Genomic DNA, 26,034 nt, shown 5'->3' on the forward strand with positions numbered 1-26,034 from the left:
AAAATTAAAAAAATCAGTTTTTTCTCTCTTTCTTAAAATTTTAAATATTAAGTGGACTATGGAGATAGTGGCAGCAAAGACCTTTCCTTCTAGATGCAACAGGATCTCTTCCACTGTGGGTTAATTCTTCTTCTTTTTTTTAAATCTAGAACAATAAACCCTATTTTGTGAATCCCTCTTGTAAACTTTGAAGTTTGCCCAAAATAAAAAGTGTAGGAGGTAACTATAGATAGATAAAAGCAAATAAGGACATTCTCCATGAATAAAGCCTAGGCAATGTCTGGTACATATTTGACTTTTGTACTCTGGAAGGCAGCTATGCTCACCACTATACCACCAATGCGACTTTTGTATTCTGGCAAAGAAAAATTCCACAGGTCTCTGACATGGTTTTCTACTTTCTCATGGACTTAAGCATTAAAATTCTCCTTAGAATCTAGAAAAAAATGCCCTACCTAATGTTATGAAGACTTTATGAAATAATTTCAGTAACAGGGCTCTATGCAGAAACTAAAGCAGAATCTAAAATCTATCCTCCCCAAATTTAAGTTTCTGGAAGGCAAGTTTTTTTTTTTTTTTTTTTTTTTAAATATTTTATTTATTTATTTGACAGAGAGAAATCACAAGCAGGCAGAGAGGCAGGCAGAGAGAGAGGAGGAAGCAGGCTCCCCGCTGAGCAGAAAGCCCGATGCGGGGCCCGAACCCAGGACCTGGGATCATGACCTGAGCCGAAGGCAGCGGCTCAACCCACTGAGCCACCCAGGCGCCCCTGGAAGGCAAGTTTTAAAGGCTTAACTGAATTACTTATTTTTGTAACTATGTATTTGCTTATTTAAAATAAAAGCTAGATAACGAGAAGTGACAACTGTACGAACTATTCAATGATGAAGAAAATACTTTACAGGGTGGAATAGTAAATGCTAAAGAATGGCTGACTTATTCAAGTAGAAAACCGCATACATTTGGGAACAGTACAGCAGGTTACTCCTATACAGATGACCTCAAAAGCAAAAAGATCAATAAACCTTTCCCTGCTAAAAGAGAAGCATCAATTGTGCAGACCAACCAAAGACTACTACTTTGAAATAAAAAAATTATGTGATATTTAAACTTATGGTATCTTGGAGAATCTGGCATTACTGGACAAAAATCAACCAGAATTCTAATTTTTCTTGCTACTACTACACAGATTTGAGTCAGATTCCACTCTTGATGTCTTTAAAACAAACCAAATTAAATGTTAAAAACATCATGTGTCGTTTTCTTATTCAGGCTAAAAAAGCAGCTTGCTCTTCAAGCAGCTAAAATGTGCTTATAATTTAAATTTAGTTCAGTGTTTGTTTGTTTTTTTTTCAAAAAGATGCCACTGATTTTCTTTCTTACCTATCAGACCTCTGTTTCATTTTCCTTACAAATTATCCTAAACTTCAGTGTTAATCATTTCAACACATGCCTGATTTTCTCACTCTTATCCACCTGTATCAAAGTAATTATCATTTGCTCCAATCCTGCTCCCAGGATATCAAGTACTATTATAGAAAAAGAGGATATGCATACTTAGTCTGTAACACTGCAAATCTATGAACCCTCTCTTTATTTGGGAGGCTAAAGCTAACCAGTTCCTTATTCATCACTCCTTCCCTGCTACCAGGGTTTATCAAGTACCTCTAGGACCCAGTTCTGTTCCCTAACCAAGACTCTTAGCTAAAATATTTCACAATGAAAAGTAGAATCTGTTCATTGTGAATCTAATTATCTTTCTAAATAGATCAAAATAAACTGTTCTTTATACATCCCATCTTCATCTACTTATTCTATCTATCCTCCTTAAAGACCTTTGTGTATCAAAAGTCTGCTGTTCTAGCTCCTTCCCCTTGACCCACAGTTTTTCATAAATTTATCTTCTTACAAATTACTACACTCTTGCTCTCCTTTTCATTATAATCAAACTTACTGAATATTCACTTTACTTCTCATGCACTTTTTAAAAGATTTTTATTTATTTTACAGAGACAGAGACAGCGCACATACACAAGCAGGGAGAACGGCAGGCAAAGGGAGAAGCAGGCTCCCAGGGAGCCTGATGCAGGGCTCAATCCCAGGATCCCAACTGGAGCTAAAGGCAGATGCTTAACCAACTGAGCCATCCAGGTGCCCCCCACAGCACTTTTTGAAACAATAATTTTTAATTTCAAACTTACAGAATTTCAAGAAGAGTACCAATGTCTTCCATATCTCCATGACCCAGATTAATCAACTATTAACAATTCATTGCATTTACTCCATCACCACCTTTCTTCCCTTCCTTTCTCTTCATATAACACACACACACCCATTACCATTAATTTTTTTTATGTATTATTTAAGAGCAGGCTGCAGACATGAGGCCCCATCACCTCTAAATATCCCAGTGTGTATTTCTCCCAAAAAAAGAGGTATCATCTACATAAGTTGGGAAATCCATATTAATATAACTGCTACCCAATCCACAGATCCCATTCAAATTCTGTCAGCTATCTTGACAATGTTTCCTTTTCCTTTTTGCCCCAGGATCCCATATGGCAACACATGTTACACTTCAGTTAAATTATCTCTTCAGTCTCCTTCAATCTGGAATATTTCCTCAAGCTTTCAATTTTTTGTCCTCAGGAATCTGTAGGATGACCCCAAGCCTCAGTCTGTTTACTATTTCTTCATGACCAGAAGTCATACTGTCTAGGTAGGAATCCCACCAGATAGATTTCTCAGTGCACCACTTGAGGGGACACACAATGTCAACTCATTTCACCACTAGTGAAGTTAATTTTTTGACAGAGAGAGATCACAAGTAGGCAGAGAGGCAGGCAGAGAGAGAGAGAGAGGAGGAAGCAGGCTCCCTGCTAAGCAGAGGGCCCGATGCGGGACTCCATCCCAGGACCTTGAGATCATGACCTGAGCTGAAGGCAGAGGCTCAACCCACTGAGCCACCCAGGCGCCCATGTGAAGCTAATTTTATCATGTTGTTTCCAAGATTTCTCCCCTGTAAAGCTGAAGTTTCCCCCTTTTAATTAATACCTTGTAGGAACATATTGCAAGAATAGGCCAAGATCTTTAAATAAGATCCTCTACCAGTCTTAGCCTCCACTGATGACTTACAAACAAATCAATCACCACTACAATGGTTGCCAAATTATCATTCTTTCTACAATTATCAGTTACCATTCAACAGTAGTTTTTCCTCCTTTTTCACTTATTTATTCACTTACTTACTAAATCAGTATAGATTCTTGGGTTCCTATTTTAGTCAGTTAAGGTCCCTGTCTAGCCTAATGAAACTTACTGAGAATAAAACCCCAATTCTATCTTTAATTAAAAAATTATATTTACTCAGAAGCATTCACAATGTGAACAATACAGCTATAGCTTTTTTTCTTTTGCAATTACACAGAGGTATTCCATTAATAAAACAATTATTTCCTATTAGCTGCACTGGAGACAACTGAAGATGACAAAACTACCACCCCCACACAAAACTAGTTTCTGCTATGCACAAACAAGAACCTGCTTTCAATTTCCATGTCAATTAACAATTCTCATACTGTACTAGGAAAAGTTAGTGGTTACTGAAAATACCACCAGGACAGGACTATACATTTGATAGTGTGTAAACTATACAAAAAAAAAGACAACAGACAGTTTAAAAACAAATTTTACATAGCCTACATTTCAATTTTCAGGTTTTTTTTTTTGTTTTTTTTTTTTAAGGAATGAGTTGTGTACAGGAAGGGTAAATGCTTAATAGATAAGAAAGCACCGCCCCACTCCTCATCCTTTTTATCTTCCTCCTCTTCCTTCTTTTTCTTGCTTTTCTCAGTCTTGATGACACCCCCCCACCCCCTGCCCCTGCCCCGCTCAGCCTTGATGGCTCCTTCCCACCGCGCCCCTGGCATCAGGCTTTTCTTTAGTTCAGTACACAGCGATACCCTCTTTGTATTTTTCCTTCAGCTTAAAAGCCTTCTTTCTTAAGTCAGCTTGTCATCCACAGCAGTGTTGCTCCATGTGTCTCCCAGTTTCTTTGAAACATCACCAATGGAGAGGCCGGGATGTTCTCCTTTGATTTTTGGGGCGATACTCAGAACAAAGCAAGAAAAAGGCTGAAGGAGGCCTCCTGGGTGCACTGAGATTCTTGAACCTTTTTTTCCCCCTTTAGGAAAGATGTAAGTTTTCATTTCTCTTTTACAGTGTACCCTATCCACCTTTGCCATGTCCTCTAATTTTTCTTTCCGCTTGGCAGACATAGTCTTCTACCTCTCTGAGCACTTCTTAGAAAACTGAGTAGCTGACTAAAGCATCTGGGTGCTTCTTCTTGTGCTCCTCCCAGTGAGTTTGCACGAAGAATGCATATGATGACATTCTGCCTCTCGGCTTCTTAGGATTTTCTCTGCCCATATTTAATTACTCTCCTCAGTGAGGCAGAGTCAGCCAGTGCATCACTGCCCCTAGCACGGTCTCTCACAAAACCCAGGTTTTAAAAATAATAATTTCATACAGTGATACATATTATAAGAAAAATACTGTAAAGTGCCTAAATGGGATAAATAATGATGGTAGAGTACAGAGAGGGAAGGTAGTTAGGAAAAAATCTCCAAGAGATTTTTCCTTCAACAGAGGACTGCTAATAAAGGAATTAGACAGGGGCATATTTTGGAAAACATAATTTCATGCAAAGGGAATAGCTACTACAAAGGCTCCAAACCATGAATGGACTTTGCAAGTTTGAAGCACAGAAAAAGACCCGTGTAAAGAACCATACAAGAAGGGAATCTGTCTTACAGACATATGTGTACATCTCCCCTAATAAAGTCTAAGGTAATTGCAAAAGAGAACATTATTCATTTTTATCTAATTGACTGGTTGATTCATTCATCATTTGTTCTACACCTAATGTATGCACTAGATACTCTGAGGCATTATAGATCTAAAAAGGTTCGAGAGAAAAGTCTTTGTTAATAAGTTCACAAATTAAGAGAGAGACATCTAAACAAATTCACTGCAACATAAAAGAAAGATACAATATAACGGAATTATGAAGTTCAATAACTCTATTTTCAGCTAAGTCTTTTTTTCCCTAAAAATTGTCAAGCTTTTTGAAAGAGCAGTCTGCATCAAGTCTCCTCCATTTTTCAATTCCCAACTCCTCCTCCGTGCACTGTAATCTCCTATCCCTAATATTGAAATAAAACAGTTTTTTGTCAATGTCATTAATGACCTTGACAAGTCCAAAAAATGCCTTTCAGTTCTCATTTACTTTAGGTTTACATCTTTTTTTTTTTTTAAGATTTTATTTATTTGACAGACAGAGATCACAAGTAGGCAGAGAGGCAGGCAGAGAGAGAGGAGGAAGCAGGCCCCCTGCTGAGCAGAGAGCCCGATGTGGGGCTCGATCCCAGGACCCTGAGATCATAACCTGAGCTGATGACAGAGGCTTAACCCACTGAGCCACCCAGGCGCCCCTAGGTTTACATCTTTTATAAAATACTAATCCTTCGTCTTTTTTTCTTTTAAGATTTTATTTATTTATTAGAGAGATGGAGAGAAAGCACAAGCAGGCAGAGGGAGAAGCAGGCTCCCTGCTGAACAGGGAGCCTGATTCAGGGCTCAATCCCAGGACCCCGGGATCATGACCTGAGCCTGAGCCAAAGGCAGCTGCTTAACCAACTGAGCCACCCAGGCGTCCCTAATCCTTTGTCTTTTAAGACACCACTTCTTTTATTTTTCTCTGGCCTCTTAAGCAGCTCTCAGTCTCAATAACTGACTCCTCTCCTTTTCTTTCAGCTGTTTTAAAAGTTAGCCACTACATATATGAGGTAGTATAATCAATTACCATGTTCAATGATTTCCAAACTGAATCCTCTGGCCTTAATTTTTTCCTGAGCTTTCAACGCCTCTTGAATATTTTTATTTAGCAATATAGACAACCATCTCAAATTTAACATGTCCACGGTCACAAATTTCTCTATTTAAATCCCTACCATAATAAATGATAGACTTTCTAACCAGTCACAAAAGTTAAAAACACGTGATCCCGGGGCGCCTGGGTGGCTCAGTGGGTTAAGCCACTGCCTTCGGCTCAGGTCATAATCTCAGGGTCCTGGGATCGAGCCCCGCATTGGGCTCTCTGTTCATCAGGGAGCCTGCTTCCACCTCTCTCTCTGCCTGCCTCTCTGACTGCTTGTGATCTCTGTCTGTCAAATAAATAAAATCTTTAAAAAAAAAAAAAAAACTAACATGTGATCCCATACTCTTCTCTCTCAATTCTTTCCTAGATTCAAATGAAACTCTCAAATCCTAGATTCTATTTTTAATCCACTAGTCCCATCCCTACTTTTATCGTGACTCTGTTCAAGCCATGATGATTTCTTTCATCATGGCTTGAACAGAACCTTTTCACTGTTCTGCCAGAACACTTTCACCAATTCTGACAGAACCTTTTCACCAATTCCTCTATATATAGATTTAGTTTCAATCCATCCTTTACAATAATGCCAAAGGGATTGTTAAAAAGAGAAATCATACTCACTCTTCTGTCTAAATCTGTCATTTTCTCTCCATTGCCTTCAGGAAAAAAACCCACTCCCTCTCATACACTACCAAAAGGATTTTGATCATTGTGTCCCCCACTAATATCTTCAGTTCTTGCTTAATGATAATCCACATTTATTCTTTGCCATATCCAGTAATATGCAACTACATGTTATATTCTTCCAAGGCTTATAAATGCCTTGCCCTGGCCTGCAATATTCAGCTAAATTTAGCTGAGGTGAAGTTTCCCTACCATCTCCTACAACACACTGAATTTAATACTTCTCCTCCTATGATATTTCAGTATCTTATACAGCCCCATTCAAACTTCTTATCAATTATATCAATATTGTCTGCTGACAATCTGTAAACTCTCCAGGGACAGATACTTTGTCTTTCATTTCTAGAACCCAAGTGTCTAGAAGATTGTTCATAACTTAGGGCATTTATGGAAATATTGTATATTCTTTTGCTTTAATTTGAAAATAAAGATACATTTGTTTTTTGTTTTTTTCTCTGTGAAGGGGCGATGGTGCCTGGGTGGCTCAGTCCGTCGGGCATCTGATTCTTGATTTCTACTTGGACAGAAATCCCACAATCTCAGGGTTGTGGGATTGAAACCTATGTCAGGTTCTGCACTCAGTGGGGAGCCTGTATGAAATTCTCTCTCCCCCTCTGCCCCTCCCTCCACTCACTCACTTTCTCTCTCTCTCGAATAAATAAATCTATAAAAAAGGGCGGGGGATCTTTTTATATGGCCCTCAACATACTTTTTTGTATTATGAGTGAATGGCTTCCTCCTGAGAGAATTCATTAACTCTGTTTTTCTTTGGTAAATATTATTTGAGGCAGTGATTCTAAAACCAAGTAAAACAAATTTAAAAACTAAGAATTAGGAAGCAAATCTGACTCAGTAATTATGCTATCTCCCTCCCTGGGTTCTTCTCATTATTGTACTGTGAAAAAAAACCATTAAAAAATTCTAATACAAAATATTTGTACATTGTCCTAATACAGAATTTCACTTATCAATTACAAATGACTTCATTTTAGATCCTGTACAAAATTTGTAAATAAGATTTTAATTAAGAAACAAAATGGATAAAATTTATTTAAATCTATCTATAAAATCAACAGCAGGAGGGAAAACAATGACTTCTTACTGTAAATCTTGATCTATACTAATTACATGCATTATTCCATTCATGTAGTCATACAAATATCTTGTAGGGTTGGTATTATTATTATTATTGCTCTTCTTCCTCCTTTTTTAGAGATGAGAATACTGGAGATTACAGTGGTGAGAAAATGTGAGCCATCTAATGCCAAAGCTGATGGTCTTAAACACAGTGCTATCCATACTGCCTCTAGCTGTCACTCAGAAAGGACCCAAGAGAATCTGTCCCTTGGGAATAAAACTTGCAAATACATCTACATGAAAACTTCAGGAGTGTGTAAGGTCTTCAGATACCAAAGAGATAAAAAGTAAAAACTGGTTGATCTATTACTGAATTGTTATTCCAATAAATAACTGTGCTCTCTCATAGGAATCGCTCATTAGTTATGCATGACCTACTATCCTAAAGCTTTATCTCATCAGTTTTCAACACCAATTTTTAAAACATTAGTCAGTGGCTAGTGTGTTTCCAGTGGAATGAGGGAACACCCAGCAGCCACCCCACTTTATGAAGTTAATAGAATAGTGAACACATAGGCATCCTATTGCCACTTGAGATAACCATAAAAATACAAGGAAATTTTAAATAACAGTACTTTCCATATCTACACATATCTTATCATATGATAGCATTTGGAATCTACAACTGCAAATCAGCAGTAAAAAACTACAAATAAGACTATGAGTCTGGCCCAATTAGTAAATTATATCACATACATAAAGAAATCAATTTTAGACTCTGGTAAGACTCTTACAAAATAATACGGAGATAATTTTCTTCCCTTTTAAAAGTGTCTTCAACTAAAGAAAAATATTCAGAAAATAGCTTCTTCAAATGTCATTCCTTCTCCCCAAATTAAAAGCTCCTAAAAGTAGAAATTAAATGTCTAGCACAGGGGCTACATGCAGATTTTTTTCTATACAGGGCCAATAATTATCCTCAACTTTGCAGTCATAAATACTCACATGTGCCAGCCTTTGTCATTACTCAACTCTGCCATTTGGCAGCGCAAAAGCAAATGTAGGCTATACACATGTAAACAACTAAACATGCCTTTGTTTGAATAAAATTTTATTTACAAATACAGGTGGAAGGTTGGCTTTGACCCATAGGAGTAGTCTGCTATCCCTTGGTTCAAAATGCTGCTCTTCCAGCTCCTTACCTACCACTCTAATAAACTCAGGAGATAGCAACAGCACATTATTTCACTACATTTTCCCTCCAAAAAATTCTAGATTATCTCTCTAATTCAAATCAAAACACATAATTCTTCATAAATTACAAGAAATAAATACTTAACATCCTATCATTTTTAAAGAATTTCCACAAGATACTTCACTAACATAAAAAATTAAGTCATATATTTTTATAACCTCAATGCAATGGCATAACTTTATCCTTACCAAAATGAAGTACAAACACAATGTAATGCTTTTTTCTTATTATTTCAGTTTATTACTATTTTTGAAAGATTCTTTTGAACATTACAAATACCAGATTTACTTTGTTTTGAGAAGTGAATTTAAATATTGGTATATTGAGCTTGAAAATGGTAGATGTAATTTTCCATTGCCATTTGAAAACAAATTACTTTTACAGCTATATCAAGCACTTTATAGCAAATATAGAGATGCCTGTTCTCCCCTTTGAAAATCATGAACTATCAGAAAATTTCACTTTTATTTTGCTTCATAGAGAACAATGGAGATAAAAGAAAAGGTGAAAGAGGAGAATACTAATCTAAGAAATGATCTGCAAATGCCTGAGTGGATCAGAGCCAGGGAAAAGATATGTATGGAAATCCTTTCCCACATCCTGCTGTTTATGCTATTTTACAGGTGACTAGGTACATGGGTAGGGAAGCAGATATAAATAAATCTCAGTTTACAAGCATATTTATTTAAAAGAGGAATCTGTAATTGTACCCAACTGTGTAAAATTTGCAGCTGCTCTCCAAAGACAGAGATAGGAATTTCCATTATAACTTCCATTTCCCAGTTTCTTACTTAAAGAAAATTAAGAACTTTGTGAATGAATGCATACCTTCAGCTTACAGGGTAGCATTTAAGTACATGAAGAGTGTAGTAACTACTACCCTTAGTGTATATAATAGTTAATCACCTAAAAATAAACAGAAATATTTCCAAAAGTAATTTTCTCAGTTAAAGCTGAAAAGCTTTGCTTTTCTCCATTTAACAGGTTAAAAGAAACAAGAGCAAGGAAGCCCAAAGAGTCTCTTTAAACACAACATCAAATATACTGAAGAATGAGGTACTAAGGATAATATAAAAAGATACATTTAATACTCTCCCTAATTTGCTTAACACACTTTCGAAAAGCCCCTGGTATGGAGTTTAAATTATTATATGGTATTTTTGTAAACATGTTAAACTGCATATTTGATATAATGCCGGGACTCACACTTATCCATAATATAGCACCATCATATAGCTGTACCTGTACTACAACATTTCGGAACTTTCCAAACTTGAATCAAGTCCAACTTCAAGTAAAATCTTTTATCATAGTAAGCTAAATTACCTGAATATCCAGTTTTTCATTAGCAGAAAAAAAACACAAAAGTTCTGTTTCAAGTTCAACTATAAGTGATGTTTCTTCAATGCCATATATGAATTAAGATAATACTTCAAAAATTACTTACAGTAAATATCCGTCTGCCAGTTCGATCAAAAGTTACACAGTACACAGATGACAAGTGTCCAAGAATTCGTTTATGCATTTTCATGTGCTGATATACTGCGGTTGGAACAAGTCTTTCAAGCCTGTATTTCCCATTCAGCTTCCGTGAAAACAAGGTATCCGCTACAAAGAGAAAAAGGGGGGAAATGAGTATAATACAGAAATTAATTTTCTTAATTATCATCTTTTAAGCATTCACATATTCCAACTTCTCAAGTGTTGTAAAAATAGAGATGCTTTCTCATGTTTATGGCTCTGAGTTTTCTGGGTAATTAAGTCAGGCACAATTATCCTAATTTTATAAATAAGCAAAGTCAGTTTATATGACTGAAGTCACAAAGTAAGTAAAACATGAAGCTAGGATTAAAATTTAGACTTCTTTACTCTCTGGCTAGTACTCTTAAAAAACCAAAAACATTTACACATTATTTCTTTAAAATGCCCCCATGAGATACAGTTTCCAACAACAGCAGTCAAAACTGGATCCAGCAATTTCTACTTTTCATCAACCAGCAATTCTTGAACACATGAAATCTGACATGCCAAATGATGTTTTAAAAAACTATGCACAAATGAAGAGAGAGGAATAATTAATTGCATTATTTTAAAAAGGAACTAAACTGAGGATCTTGCCAAACACCCGTAAAATGATTCTTTCTCCAGAACCTATTAGCCCTTTTTTGTCAACTCATCCATTTTAACCATCTTTCAAGATATGACTGAAGTTTATCTTCTGTCCAGAGCCTGATGTGCTGACTTCAGCCCAAAATGTTTTCTATTTGAATGTATTTTCTATTGTGATAATCATAGATAAAGAAGGTGCTCAATAAATATATGTTGACTGATCTGCAGGCTCATTATTCACTTATAGATTCCTTTTAATATACTTCTTAAAATTACTTTTAATATAAGGCTTTTTTTTCTGACCGTGACTGCCATCTACTTTGTATAGTAAGCACTGCAGCTTCTTGCTTGAATTTAGTCCCAGAGAAATTTAAACACACCTACAAAATACCATTTAACCTAGATTTAGAGTCCAGTAATTATGTCCTAAAGTTGACGAAATACAAGTATCTTGGCATAACATAAAACATCTCAGTACTTATTGTTTTATTCCTGTACAATAAGTATTTGGTTCACACTATATTTAAAAGCAAGAAAAAAAAATTGGGGGGACTTGTGAAGAGAAATGTAGAAAAATGCTCTGCATTACATTTCAAGGAATAATTACATTACATGTTCTTTTACTACATCAATTATTTTATATTCTAGCAGAATATACCTCTTTGCTATTAGCACATAAATTCTATGCTACCATTTATTTTTAACATCTGGGAATATCTGAGATAAGCTCTGACAGTTGTAAATTAGTTTATTTAGGCTTAAGCTAGTTACACAATAACAGTGATTTACTGTTTCTAACAAACCTGATACATTTTTCCTTATGCACAGAAATCTTCTGATAAAAGACTTCCTCTAGTGTTTTGGTTCCAAACTGATTTAGATCAAGAATCACACAAACCCACAGACATCAATTGTCTTGTCAAAGGAGAACTTATTCAATACTAAGGATCTTATCCAAATACTAAAGATCCATGATATCTCAGACTCACCTGTCTAATCTGTAAGAAATTAAGTGATGACAAATGACACAAATGTTGACAGTGTTACCAAGATATAGTTAATTCCCTCCATACAAAATTTACAAAGTTCTCAAAATGACAAATTTTTTAAAGACATTCAATACTGTTCAGGTATAAAAATATGATTACTAGAAATAATTACAATATCAAAATTATTTTAATGATCAAGTACATGCATATATGTCAAAATTTTTAAAAATAAATTCGTTATAAAGACCATTTAAAAATCAGAGTTGACCAAGTATTTCCTATGCAAAAAAGCACTTAAGCAAAGAGAAAGAGAAATGCTGCTGCTCTCTTGAACAGTTTTTTTCCTTTTTTTTCCTGAATCTTTCTAAAATGGGTTTAAATCTTAATTTTTATTTCAGAAGTCAACTGAAAAAAAAAAAGAATATCCCTTTCAAAAAGCTACTTTATAGTCAGCTTTACAAATCAAACTTTCCAGAGACATTATTTGAAATATATTTATAGTTAAAAGTATAATTCTGTACTACCTTTTGTTATGCTTGGCTACCAATTAACTACTGAATATCTATTCTATGACTCTATCCCAGCCAAGTTCTTGATTTCAGACAAATTACAAACTTGTGTAACAATAACTAAAAGATAACCAAGAGAGAACAGAATGTAGAATTCGCCAGTAATAACTTGCTGGACAAACTTGATAGAGGGAGTTAGAGAAGAAAAATAAAAGTATGGTTCAAAAGTTGAAGTTAACCTGAGGCTGAATTTGTAGGCCCAACCAGATCAAATAGGTAGAGAATTTTTACAAAGGTAGAAAGAGGGATGTTCTAGGACTCCAATCCAATGAATTCATATTTTCTTTTACTATACCATTTGCATAATGTCTATCTCCCTTACCAGATCTTAAATACCCTAAGGAAAGAAATTCTGTCTTATTCATTTTTCCCACAACTGAGTGCAGAACCTTTTTAAATAAAAAATCTTAGTTAATAACATACACAAGATGGTTCAATTTAATCTATAGTTATATGGCAGAAAGGCAAATGGCAATTATTCACTTTCTAAAGAAACTGTTAATAGACTAATTGGATTTTTGAGTAAAAAGGAAATGTCTCTTGGATTACAGAAACTCCTTAAATTTTATTAAACTAGAACATCAATTTTTAAAATGAGCATGGTTAAACATATCTAAGGGGTCACAAAGGAATAAGTTCCTTACATGACATTATTACAGTTTTAACCTTAAATCAAGTAGCATATAGGACTTGGTTTGAAAGTACATTTATTTTCCTAAGTATGGAAATGAGAAATATTCTTAAATTAAGGCTGCCAAAGCAAATTTCTATCTTCCTTCACTTGGCACATTCTTTCCTACTTTCTTAAGGCCAGTTAAAACGTCACCTCTGCTAGTAAGATTGTAGTGAACTTCAGAAGCAACCTAACTGGTTACCTCATAACATCACTCCTGTGCTCAAAACTACAATGATCTTCCTTTCATTCAGAATAAATACCAAATCCTTTACACATCAAGCCTATTAAGGCCATGCATAATCTTGTCTCTCATCATCTCTCTGATTTCACTTACTACTTGAAACCCTTTATTTAATCTGCTCCAGCCACTCTAATCCCCTGCCCCATTCTCCCAACACAGAAGGAATGTTCCTCATGTGGGGTCTCTGGCTGTTCCCTTCTGGTAGAACACTCTCCCCACATATAGCTAATTACTTGACCTTCTCCAACGTTTTTCTCAGATCTGTCACTTCTCAATGAAGCCTAACCTGATCAGTTTATTGAAAACTGCAACTCATTCCCTACCACCACCTAGAACACCTGGTCCCTCTTTACTCAGCTCTGTATTTCTTTTTCCATCACTTATCAACAGATTGCATATATTTATTTGCTCATATGTTCACTGTTTATTTCCTGCCCGTTTCCCACCCCTACAATTTATATAATAAACTCTGTATGTACCAGATTTTGTCTTTTTTGTCCTTAATATTGCCTAAAAACTGACAATGATGGCTGGCACTCAGTAGATAATCAGTATGCATTTGGTGAATTTAATAAATTACACATATAATAAAACAATTAGGTTTAAGGAATAAAACTAAAATGGAGGATTTACTGAACAGATTATATACCCAGAATCTCCCTAAATAGTTCTTCATTTCAACTGCTCTGCTAAATAGATTTAATCTGGAGGGAAAGAGAAAAGTAAACATATTTTACTCAATTTCCTAGTAAAATAGAACTGTAAATAAAATAAACGTTCCAGAAATCACTGTTACCCATTTGAAATATCAGTCTCTTTAAAATACGAAGAGGGGTGCCTGGGTGCCTCAGTTGGTTAAATGACCGACTTCTGATTTTGGCTCAGGTCATGATCTCCAGGTTGAGGAGCGAGCGGGTGCTCAGCATGGAGTGTGCTTGTCCCTCTCCCTGAGCTCCTCCCCCTGCTTGTACGCTCTCTCAAATAAATAAAATCTTAAAAAAAAAAAGTGAAACTAACTAAATAAATAAGTAAAATTTGAAGCGAGAAAAGGAACAAAATGAACACTGTCATCAATAGCAAATCATTCAAAACAATCTTTGAAACAAAGTCTATGTGCACAAATCTACATAGCTATTAGAGATTAACAAAAGGCCCACAATTTCTTAATGTTAGATATAACTACATACCTATCTAACCAGTAGATTCATACCCATTACTTCTCTAAGTTCAAGGACAATAAATCAAATCCCCCCCCAAGTCACTCTTTCCCAGTTTATACTTATTTTTCAAGAATTCTTTTTTCTAATCATAACACTAATGTGTACTCAGTGTAGAAAATAACATAAATGAAAGAAGAAAAATCCATTAATTCTATCAGTCACTTTTAAAATTTTTATAAAGATTTTCCTCATAAACAGCATTTTAACAGCTCTGCTGTATTCCTTAATGAAATAAGAGTTAACCTTTAAGTTTGACAGACTTGTGTTCGAACCTGATACTAGGGGGACTTTAAGGAAGTTTCTCTCTCTCTCAACTTTAATTTCTCTGTTATGTTTCTCTTTTTAAGATTTTATTTCGTAGAAAGTGAGAGAGAGACCGCACAGAGAGCACAAGCCAAGGAGAGGGGAAGCAGAGGTAGAGGCAGACTCCCTGCTGAGCAGGGAGCTAGATGTAGGACTCTTCCCAAGCCACCCAGGCGCCCCTAGTTATATTTCTAGAAACATTTTCCACAATATACTTGACTTTCATATTAATGCTGTTCTTTGGCATCTCACAATTTCACAAATTTTAGTCAATTCTTTCAATATTTTTTCCTTTTTAAAATAATTTCTTCTACTGATTTAATATGAAGAGTCCTAACCAGCCAACAGTATAATAAATATCCATTTACATCTTCTTTTACTTCCCTGTGGTTTAAAGTTCTCACTTACCTCTTTAATTTATCTGGACTTTTAGTGTATATTGGGGTGAACCTCTAAAGATATTTTTTCTCCTCCAAGTAACCATTTGTTCCAGACTTTTCATTTACTCATCTTTTTCTACCCCATTAAATTGTGATTATCTTATCTTATAATTTCTGTGCTAGATCACTGACCTCATGTCTATTTATATGCCACTGCCAAACTTTTGATTTTATGACTAATGATGTCTTAATATTTATCTGGCTGTTCTTCATCATTATGCATCCATTTTAAATATCTCAGTCTTGATTATTATCTAATTTGAGGATCACTGAGAAGTTAAAAGAAAAATTTGTTGGAAATATAAGGTTAATTTCATTCACTCATAAATGAAAAAACTACCAGAGTTTCTGTAAATAAAATGCAAAAGTAGTTATAATTCATAATTAATAACCACAAAAACAGTTCCTAAATTAAAGTAGAAAAGAGTGAATTCTGGATAATCAGTACCTAGATTTCATTCTAATCTCCATGATCTGTGTTAATAAAGGCTTTCTAAATGTAAAATTAATAACTTATAACTATAAAACAAGAGTTTGGAAATCTATAAAACTAAACTTGAGTGACTACAAAACTGGTAATAAACATGTAAGCAAGACCACATGAAAACAAATTCCAAACTGCTTTATTGCTAGGCAATAATTAGTATTCCCAACAAAATAATGCTAGATTCACAACCAGGCACTCAGAGGGCAATTTCTATAGAAATGACCTTCCAAATTCATTACAAGTCCAAAAAATTGCCTACATGCGGTGTTGGTGATTTCAAAATTTTCCATCAGATAAATGTATTGTGCAGTGTAAGATATATGATTAGGCATAAAATTACATAAAATTTTCTTCATTTTAAAGAACCACAAAAATGTTCTAATGAAAAGGAAATATGACTATGGGGTCACAAAAAACAGCCATATAAATCTCTAAAAGAGAAGTTATGCTAAAGCCAGGAATCAAATACCCTTGAGAAAATAGCTGTGAAGAGGAAAAAGACACCAGGGCTTATAGCTAGAGAGGGTCTTACTAAAAGGACTTCAAGAATCTAATGATAGAAAAAGTTTTATCTGCTTCAAACAACAATGTAAATACAACACAATACCTAATTTGGTGAGAAAAATGACTATTGAACAGTATTATGATATGTAGCAGTTTTGGAAAATAATGGCTAATATTACTGAGTGCTTCAGTAAAGGCCAGGGACTTTATATATATTCTCATTTAGTTTCACCCATCTTTTAAGGTAGGTACTACTATTATCCCCAATAAGGGGATATTCCTTACCAGTAAGGAAACTGAAAGACAAAATGTAACTTTCCCAGATATGAAGCCCAAGGGTTGAATTCAGGCAGTCTGATCCCAAAGCGCACACTCTTACTAGGTAGACAGATTTTAGAAAAAAAGACTGAAATGAAACATGCCGAAGTATTAACAGCAGATTACCAGAGAGACTGATTTTTGAGCTATTCTCTGCTTTCCAAGTTTTCTCTATTAAGCATCTATTCATTCTGCTTAAATTTTTAATTAAATGAAGTCTATCAGTCTACCTGAAGGAACTCAAAAGAGCAATATGAAAAGTATAAGCGGTCTAAAGAGATTAACTTAAATTCAAAGAATGAGAAAAACAGGCCCAGGGATAAAGAAGCAAAAAATTTAAATTTATTTAATCATAAAAAAAGAAACCCTCAACAATAAGTATATTGAAGTATCAGAATTGTATACTATAAAACACAATAACCATTGCCAATTTGACAATGGATTGAATGATAAGCTACAAAGAATTCACATCTGGTTTGGTTCAAAAGCCATAAAATAACACAAAGTGCCATCAATTTTGTTTATAAGTTTTGCTCCTAAAATCTATCCCATTAAATTTTTAAAGTACAAAAAAAATACATCAAAGATTGTGCAGGTTCAATTTTATTTGGCAAAGAACTGCACAAGAAGGAAATTTTAACATTTAACTGACTATAGAGCCACACTGAAAAGCTTATTGCAGTAATTTTCCTGAGGTTACTAACATAGACATGAGTAGGAATTAACAACCAAATATTCATAATTTAAGGGCCAGAGATAATATGGGGAAATAATTCAACACAGACTGGTTTATGTTTACACCATCATCTGGTCTTTATGTCATCTTGCAACAATAACTAGCAACCAACCAACATAAGAACAAGACAAACAAATCACTATTACTATAATGAACAAAATTCCCAACTTAAAGTAGCAAGGGGCTGCAACATTAGAAGGACAATCCTGTGAACAGCTTTTGTCCCCAAAAAAGAGGAAGGAAAGAGAGAAGAGAAAAGGGAAATAATCACCTGGGTAACAGAGTACCCCTTAGAGCTTCTCCATTTAACCACTGTTAACTAAAATAATTAGAATGCACAGTAACTACCCTCCAAATCTCTACATAGTCAATTCGGTGTTCAGTTGTACCTGCTGTATGAAAGACATCATGTTTTTAAAATTTAGCGGATACTACAAAGATAAATAAGAACTCAAATACTGAAATAAAATACAGAAAGTAAAGAGATGATTCTAAGAGTAAAGCAAAAAATCTCAAGAACCAAGTATGTAACAAGCAAAAACATAACAAACCCCAATATACACACATTATAACTACTAGAACTGTAACTTACTAGAATTGTAAAATTACTTGATTTGTATTACTCTTCCTCCTCTTTTCTCTCTTGGAAACTTGTCTGATATTACTTCAATCAGAAAATAATATAATGCCATAACATTATCAGTTTTAAATATATTTTAAATGTTTTATAGTAATTTTAATAAAAACTCATTCTTTAAAAGTTATGTAGTTTTATACCAAATATTTTAATCATTCAATTTTAAATTAAGCACTTATACAGCATCTACATGGGCCAAGTATGAACTAAAGGATGTAACAAAGAAAAGACAGAGTACTTACCCCCATGGAGACTGCAGTATAGCAGGGAAGACAGATATGAAACAAGGACTTACAACAGGAAGTGTCAGCAAAAAAAGGGTTCAGAAAAATCTTGAAATATACAGTAGAGGGTCTTAAATATATGGCAGGGGAAGGAGGGATTGGATATCAGCGAGTCAGGCTTTTCTGAAAAACGCACACTTAAACTAAGACCTGAAAAATGGAACAGCCAAAGAATGTTGGTGGGAAGGGAGCATATTCTAGGTTGAGGCAAGAGCATGTGCAAAGCTCTGAGACTGGAAAAAATACAGTACTCAAGCTACATAAGGAAGCCAGGTAAACACACAGAGCACAGGGGGCAAGCATGGAGAAAAGAGATGGGAAAGTAGGGGGCAGACTGCAGAGTGCTTTCTAAGCTACGGTCAGGCTTTCTGGACTATTTCCCCAAAACAGTAAGTTGAAAGTTTTCAAGGAGAAAGTAATGGGAATAATGTAAGATTTGCTTTGGGATAAAAACTGCAGTTTTATCTCTTTACCACAGTAAGAACAGATCAGAAGGGATCTGACTAAAAGCAAAAGCCTATTTTGCAAAGAAACAAAGGGTTCAAAAAAAATGTCATTTTAGAAAAAAATTAAATCAGTCTGCTAACAAGATTCTTAAGCCTTTCTCAAGGAACTGAATGATTTTCTCTCAAATTATTTATCTGGTAAGAGATAAACTTTAAAGAACAAACCACGTTTTATTCTTTCTAAAGTTCTCACTCTGAAGCATACTTCCAAGGCTCCCATACCTAAATCAATAAATGGACACAGGTGGTACAAGACTAATGCATAAAGAATTTCACAGAGAAAGCAAAAAGGTGCTAAATAAATGTGACATAAAGTTAAATGCATAAGAGCAGAAAAAAATACCAGGGATAAATGAGTTGGACGCTACTTCTTAAGGTTTAGTTTCTTCAATAACATGGGGGTATCTTGCAATGTTGCTATGAAAAGCAAACAAGACAAAATGTATTTGTAAACTCAAAGGTATTATATATATACTAACATTTATACTGACTGTCCTTAAAGAATCAAACCTTCATGTTATAAAAGTAAATATTACTGGGCTGCCTGGGTGGCTCAGTGGGTTAAGCCTCTGCCTTCAGCGCAGGTCATGATCTCAGGGTCCTGGGATCGAGTCCCACATCAGGCTCTCTGCTAGGCAGGGAGCCTGCTTCCTCCTCTCTCTCTCTCTCTCTCTCTACTTGTGATCTCTCTCTGTCAAATAAGTAAAATAAAATAAATTAAAAAATAAAAAAAAATTTAAAAAAAAAAGTAAATATTACTGAACACAGGTTTTCTTTTACTTTTTTAAAGACTTTTGTGGGAGATCTTTCCTCCCCCTGGGTCTTCCTTAAGGAGTGGAACAAATTGCTGCTCTATTTATAGAAATATCTACTCAGCCTGATCATGGACTTCCCAGTTTCAAGATGGCTAGATGTTCAATCGTTAACTTCAAAGGTTCCCTGAAGAAATTCAAAATAAAAAGTCAGAGACTTTATGAAAAAAATAAGATAATTTGCTTCACCTATACAGATATGAAATTCAACATTAAACCCAGTAAGCAACCTGGAAAAATAGGGGACACAAACTAAAAGGGGTAATGACTGACTAGTGCTTCCTAATTACTATTCCAACTGTTTGCCAGACATACAACAGGAAGGCAGGGCGCACAGATGATACCTCTGATCACAACTATGACCTTAAAAAGAATCTCCTCTCATTATTTACAAAAAAGAAAAGAAAACACAGCTACAAAGGCAACAATTTGAACTCACCTAAGTAAACCGTCATTCTTCAAAGTGTTTCCCCTTTTTTGGTCAATCATAAGTTTGAAAAGAAATTTAAGCAAAAGAAAAAGTATAAATAATAATGTCTATTTTATATATTTGGTACTTTGGCAAAATGAACATTAGCTTTATTCCCTTAAAACAAAAGCACAATACATCTTAGGAGTCTCTCATAGCTACCTGTTCTTAGAAGATAAAAAAAGGAAGTAGGGAAGGGGGAAGGAGTGGAGTAAGCAGAAGAGAATTAAAGAAACAAAAGCCTCTGCCAAATGGAAATATATCATTCTGAATTTTTCTTGTCCCACCCTATTCATTAATTACATCAATTACCTACCGGCTCTTCATTTAATATTTACTAATACAGAGGAATTGGGTCCATAAAGAGCAATGAAATATAATCCATTGATAGATAAATGGATAAGGAAGTTGTGGTATGTGTGTATATATAAATAATGAAATATTACACAGCATCAAAAAAATGAAATCTTGCCATTTGCAACAATGTGGATGGAACTAAAGGGTATTATGCTAAGTGAAATAAGTCAGTCAGAGAAAGACATTATCATATGATCATATGATCTCACTGATATGTGGAATTTAAGAAACAACGCAGAGGATCATCGGGGAAGAGAAGAAAAAAATGAAATAAGACAAAACCAGAGAGGGAGACAAATCATAAGAGACTCTTAATCTCAGGAAACAAGCTGAGAGTTGCTGGAGGGGAAGAACGTGGGAGGGATGGTGTGGCTGGGTGATGGGCATTGGGGAGGGTATTGTGGTGAGCGCCGTGTATTGTGTAAGATTGATGAATCACAGACTATACCCCTGAAACAAATAATATATGTTAATAAATGAATAAATACAATCCAGGCCCTAACAGTATCGTAGAAAAAAATAAAGGTAAATAAAGATCATTCAGGGGACAGAGTAAAATATAGAAGCCAAGACCAAAAAATAAAAACCTCCAAACACAGCTAAGTCAGAAATGATTAGACAACAGAGATTATAAAACTATTAAGACTAGAAAAACAGAAGTAAATGTTAGAAGAAGATGAGTTCTAAAAGAAAAAAATGGTTACTGAGAAAGTAACAGGTCAAAATGAATGAATTTAAATAAGTGACGAGCAGTTGCCTAACTGAAGATAAAGTATGGACTGAGCATAAAAGGCACAAGACAACAGAATATCAGGCAAAGAATAAATGAACAGAAAATAAAGCACAGATTATTACAACCTTATAATTTACTGAATTATGTGTCAAATATTAAATTATATATGTTAAACCTTATAGATTTCTAATAATGTACAATATTTCTGATATTTATGTAAGAAATATAGTCATATGAGGAAAAAAATAACCCTGTAACTTCCAGATCTCAGCCAAGTGCCAAATATGTTAAGAAATTACCAAGTATAGAATAAATCAAATACTGGAATGTGGCAAAACATAGCAGTGAAAATAAAAAGCGTTAAGAACCTTCTCTTCAAAAAAGTACTCAAGATTTATTAGCAAAATAATTCATTAAATCAGAATTATAGAAAGGGCAGAAAGTAACATTTATTGTAGCCTACTTCTGTGCCTCACTTTACTATCTTATTTAAGTTTCCAATTACCAAATATGGTAGGTATTATCCCGATTTTACAAATGAGGAAGCTGAGAGGCTAAAAAATTGAATAATTTGCCTAAGGCCACACATCTAGACTAAAGCAGACTTAAGATTTATATTCTAATTTTAAATGAATCTTTGCTGCCTTTGTTCAAACTAGTTTTCTCAGAGAAAACTATAAATGTAGATGAGATCTAAGACTTCTTTTCATGTATAAGCTTCTTAGTGTTAACTGGATGCTTGTGTAGTAAGGCTATTTTTCAAGGCAAAGCTGTTTCCTTAACATACATTTTTAAGAATCAGGTTCTCTAGTACTCCTTATTCCCACCCATCAACACTGCAACCTTGCCACAGAAACAAGTAAAATGAAAGAAACAAATAAAACAAAGACATGAACTACACTGGCAAAACAACAAACAAGATGAGATATGGAAAACCTAGAGATATAAAGTTTACTTTACTAATATGGTAAATATAAGAAAAATGCAAATAGGCAATTAGCAAAAGGTTGTTTTAATTTATTATATAACCTTTTCCACAAGATAAACATGCATTAAACAAATATCCAAATTTAACTTTAAAAACACAGTTTTTTAAAAAAAGATTTTACTTATTCATTTGGAGAGAGAGAGAGAGAGAGAGAGAACACACAAGCAAGGGGAGTGGCAGGGAAAGGGAGAAGCAAGCTCTGCTGAGCAGAGAACCCACATGGGGCTGGATCCCATGACCCTGGGTTCATGACCTGAGCCGAAGGCAGATGCTTCACCCACTGAACCACCCAGATGCCCCTAAAAACAGCTTTAATGTACCTAAGTCTCTTCACCCATGTCATTTACTATTAAACTACAGTTGTTTATTGTAGGCAAATACAGAGTAAATTATATCTGAAAATAGGCATAATGTGGGTAAGGAGGTTGGAAAAAGGACAATACCTGAGATTATTATTTTTTCTTGAAAGTAAATGTGCCTAATACACATTCATGTATTTCTTCCACAGAAAATCAGTTAGAAGCTAGTGATAACAGACTGGTGGGATCTTTCTTTTTTCCCCCCATTAAAAGAGGCTCCAGAGGACTAGAAAGCATCTGACCATTTTTGTTCTCTTGCCCTGTGAATGAAGTCCAGTTTAATTTTCACAATTTACATCAAGGACTAGGAAATACAAAATAGTCAGGGTTTATAAGCAGACAACAAAATAAAACAGGGTAAGAATGCACTAAGATAAACTTGAAGCTTGGTTCTTAAATTATACAGGTATGAGTTTTAGCATGCTGAGTGTAATGAACTGAAAACCGAATTCATTAATAAACTTTAATTTCTTAAAAACCAGTTTTCGGGTAAAGGGGGATGCCTGGGTAGTCAGTTCAATGTCTACCTTCAGCTCAGGTCATGATCTCAGTCTTGGGACCGAGCCCCTCAGCAGAGAGTCTGCTTCTTCTCCCTCTGGCCCTCCCCCTGGACGTGCTCTCTCTCAAATAACTTAATAAAATCCTTAAAACACACACACAAACACACAAAATTTCTGGGGTTTTGCCTTAATTCAAAAGTATCTCTCTCCTTCCAATCATCTCTTACATTTTTTACTCACTACCCATTTCTGAACTTTTCTTGTCCCACTCTAGTTCATCAATTATCAACTGCCTCTTCATTTAATATTTACTAATACTGCAGTGTTGGGTCTACAGAGAGTAATGAAACATAATCTCTATATTCCAGGCCTTAATAGTGATAAGGAAAAGAAAATAGTAGAAAAGGAGAAGGAAGTAAATAATCACAACTATGTGACAAAAGCTATGGGAGACAGAAGTGTAAGTGGACATTGAAATTTTAAAGAATGAATAGATATTCACAGTATAGAAAAAAAAGAGACATTTTTTTTGAATGAAAGAAACAGAATAAGTACAGAGACAAAAGGATAAAAGAGTTTAGCTGACTGTTAAAAACTGCCAAAGAGCTGTATAAAATTAGAGCACAGGTACAGGTGAGGAAAAGGTGGGAAAGATGGGAAAAGGTCAATTTTGTGAGCCATATTACACAGTTAAGACTATTCAAAGTCAGTGAGAGAAAGGAGGCATGACATGATCCCATACGCATCTTAGAACTTTCAGAGTTTTCAGCTGGAGGCAATTTTGCCCCAGGGACATTTGGGAACATCTGGAACATTTTTTGGTGGTCACAATTGAAGGGGGCAGGAAGGAGTGCTACTAGCATTTACTGGGTACAGGGACGCTGATAAAACACCCCACAAGCACAGGACGTAGCCTACAACAAAAAATTATCTGGCCCAAAATGTTAATAGGGCCAAGGATACGAAATCCTGAGGGTACAGGAATAAGACTAGAGGCAAGGAATTAGGCAGTCTACAATTCTAGGACCCAGAGATCATGTTCTTGTTTATCCTGCAACTCCAGAACCTAACCCAGTGCCAGAGATAATATAGATTCCATATTTCCTTAGTAAGTGAATGAATGATGTTAGTTCCAGGCAAGAAGTACCAAGGCCTAAAATATGGCTGTTGCAGTGGTAATGAAAAACAGGGTCAAGAGATTGGAACAGAATACATGTGTCTTATTTACTAAATCAATGTAAGATAAGAATCAAGAAGTCTAACTCGCAGGCTTGGAATAACAAGTTTCAGAGGGTCAGAAATTCTATTTTACACATTTTAAGGTTTCAGACAAATGTGAGATATTCAAACTGAGAAGTACAACAGTTTGCATATAGTCTGAAAAAAACCTAAGAAAGGAAAATCCAATTTATAACCCCACTCATCTTAAATGAGCCTCTGAGTTTAAAACAGGAAGTTCAACTTAAAAAATAAACACACCCTAAATGCAGTACGGAAACCGGGATCCGATCCTGAACAAGAAAATGTAATTAGTGGGAAAATCTGGTGAGATATAAAAAAGGTCTGGTGCTTAGATAATAATAATGTGCCAGTGTGGGTTCTATAGTTTTGAGAAATGTACCAGATAACCCAAGATTATAACATTAGGAAAAACTGCATAAAAGGTATAAAAGAACGGTGAATTGTCTGTGCAACTTTTAGTATATAATTAATTCCAAAATTAAAAGTTTATTTTAAAAAACCTGTATCTAACTGTGTCAAAATTTAAGTATCTGAATCTATAGTATAAACATTTAAATCTGTAGTTTATGAAAAGCTAAAATGTTAAGGTTTTTTTCTTCTTACATCCATTGATACATGGTAGTACTACCACAGACCAAGGAAAGAGCAAGGAAAATCTTTAAAGGTAGCCAGAGAGAAAACAGCAAAGAGGAATTTAAAAAAAAAAAAAAAAAAAAAAAAAAAAATCTTCTAACCTATATTCTGTGGTAACTCAAAATGATACAATGTATCACCATGCAGGCAAAAAGCATGATGAACTTTTCTTTCCATTACCAACCTATTCCCAATTTTGCAGCAATGACAAAATATTCAAGACTGTCACCAAGGGGAACCGACAAGACATGACCCTAAACTATGACTATAATAAGTAGAATTGTTTTGATTAGTCCAGCTTTGCTTTAGTGACTTAAAATTATATGCAAAAACGGAAAAGCAGGTACAATTGGCATTCTAATAGAGTTATTTTTTTTAAATATATAGAACAAATATTTTCCTGAAAATATGAGTGGAAGAAAAAAAACATTTATTTTAAACCCTAAAAGTGAAATTAAGTATTTCAAAAAGGTACAAAAATGACGTACTTGATAATTAATTCTGTTAACCTAAATATGCCAGTTGCATTTCTCTGGTGTGACATAAAACCCAAGATCTTTTTGCCATATTCCCTATATCCATGTCAGCAATACTTACTAACCTGACCATTATGATTTAATACCAATTTTGAGTAACCAAATGCTACTATTTGAAAGTTTAGTTTATTGAAAATAAGGCATAGTAAAATGGAGTCAGTCTGGTCTAATGACGCACTCGACGTGTAACCCTGATCAAGATGCCAAACCTTTTGATGCCTCGATTTCCTTCTCTATAAAATAAGAATAGCTTATAGACCACTTAAGGTTTTAAAAGAGAAAATAAGTGGAAAATGCCTGGCACACAGTAATTACTTACACAGCAAAAAGAGAAGTTACTTACTGTCAGTATTCTTGTACTTTATCAGCTACCACAGAGCTATTGGACAATGTGGTGAAAAAACAATATAACACATTCCCCTTACTATATAG

At 34.8% G+C, this 26,034-nt stretch overlaps 1 protein-coding gene and 1 pseudogene across 2 annotated transcripts in view; both read right to left on the reverse strand.

Annotated features, from left to right (window-relative positions):
* The window catches only part of LOC111147825 (pleckstrin homology domain interacting protein), a 134,391-nt gene that overhangs the window by 90,239 nt on the left and 18,118 nt on the right, over window positions 1-26,034 (reverse strand). For both annotated transcript variants that reach the window (XM_022504077.1, XM_022504076.1), the window contains exon 7: window positions 10,402-10,562. In XM_022504077.1, the coding sequence (XP_022359785.1) occupies window positions 10,402-10,562 (161 nt within the window). The remainder of the gene's footprint in view (window positions 1-10,401; window positions 10,563-26,034) is intronic.
* On the reverse strand, window positions 3,946-4,441 carry LOC111147718 (annotated as a pseudogene).

Source organism: Enhydra lutris, unplaced genomic scaffold (assembly GCF_002288905.1).
Source record: "Enhydra lutris kenyoni isolate GAN:26980312 unplaced genomic scaffold, ASM228890v2 scaffoldscaffold17, whole genome shotgun sequence".
NCBI classification, from domain to species: Eukaryota; Metazoa; Chordata; class Mammalia; order Carnivora; family Mustelidae; genus Enhydra; species Enhydra lutris.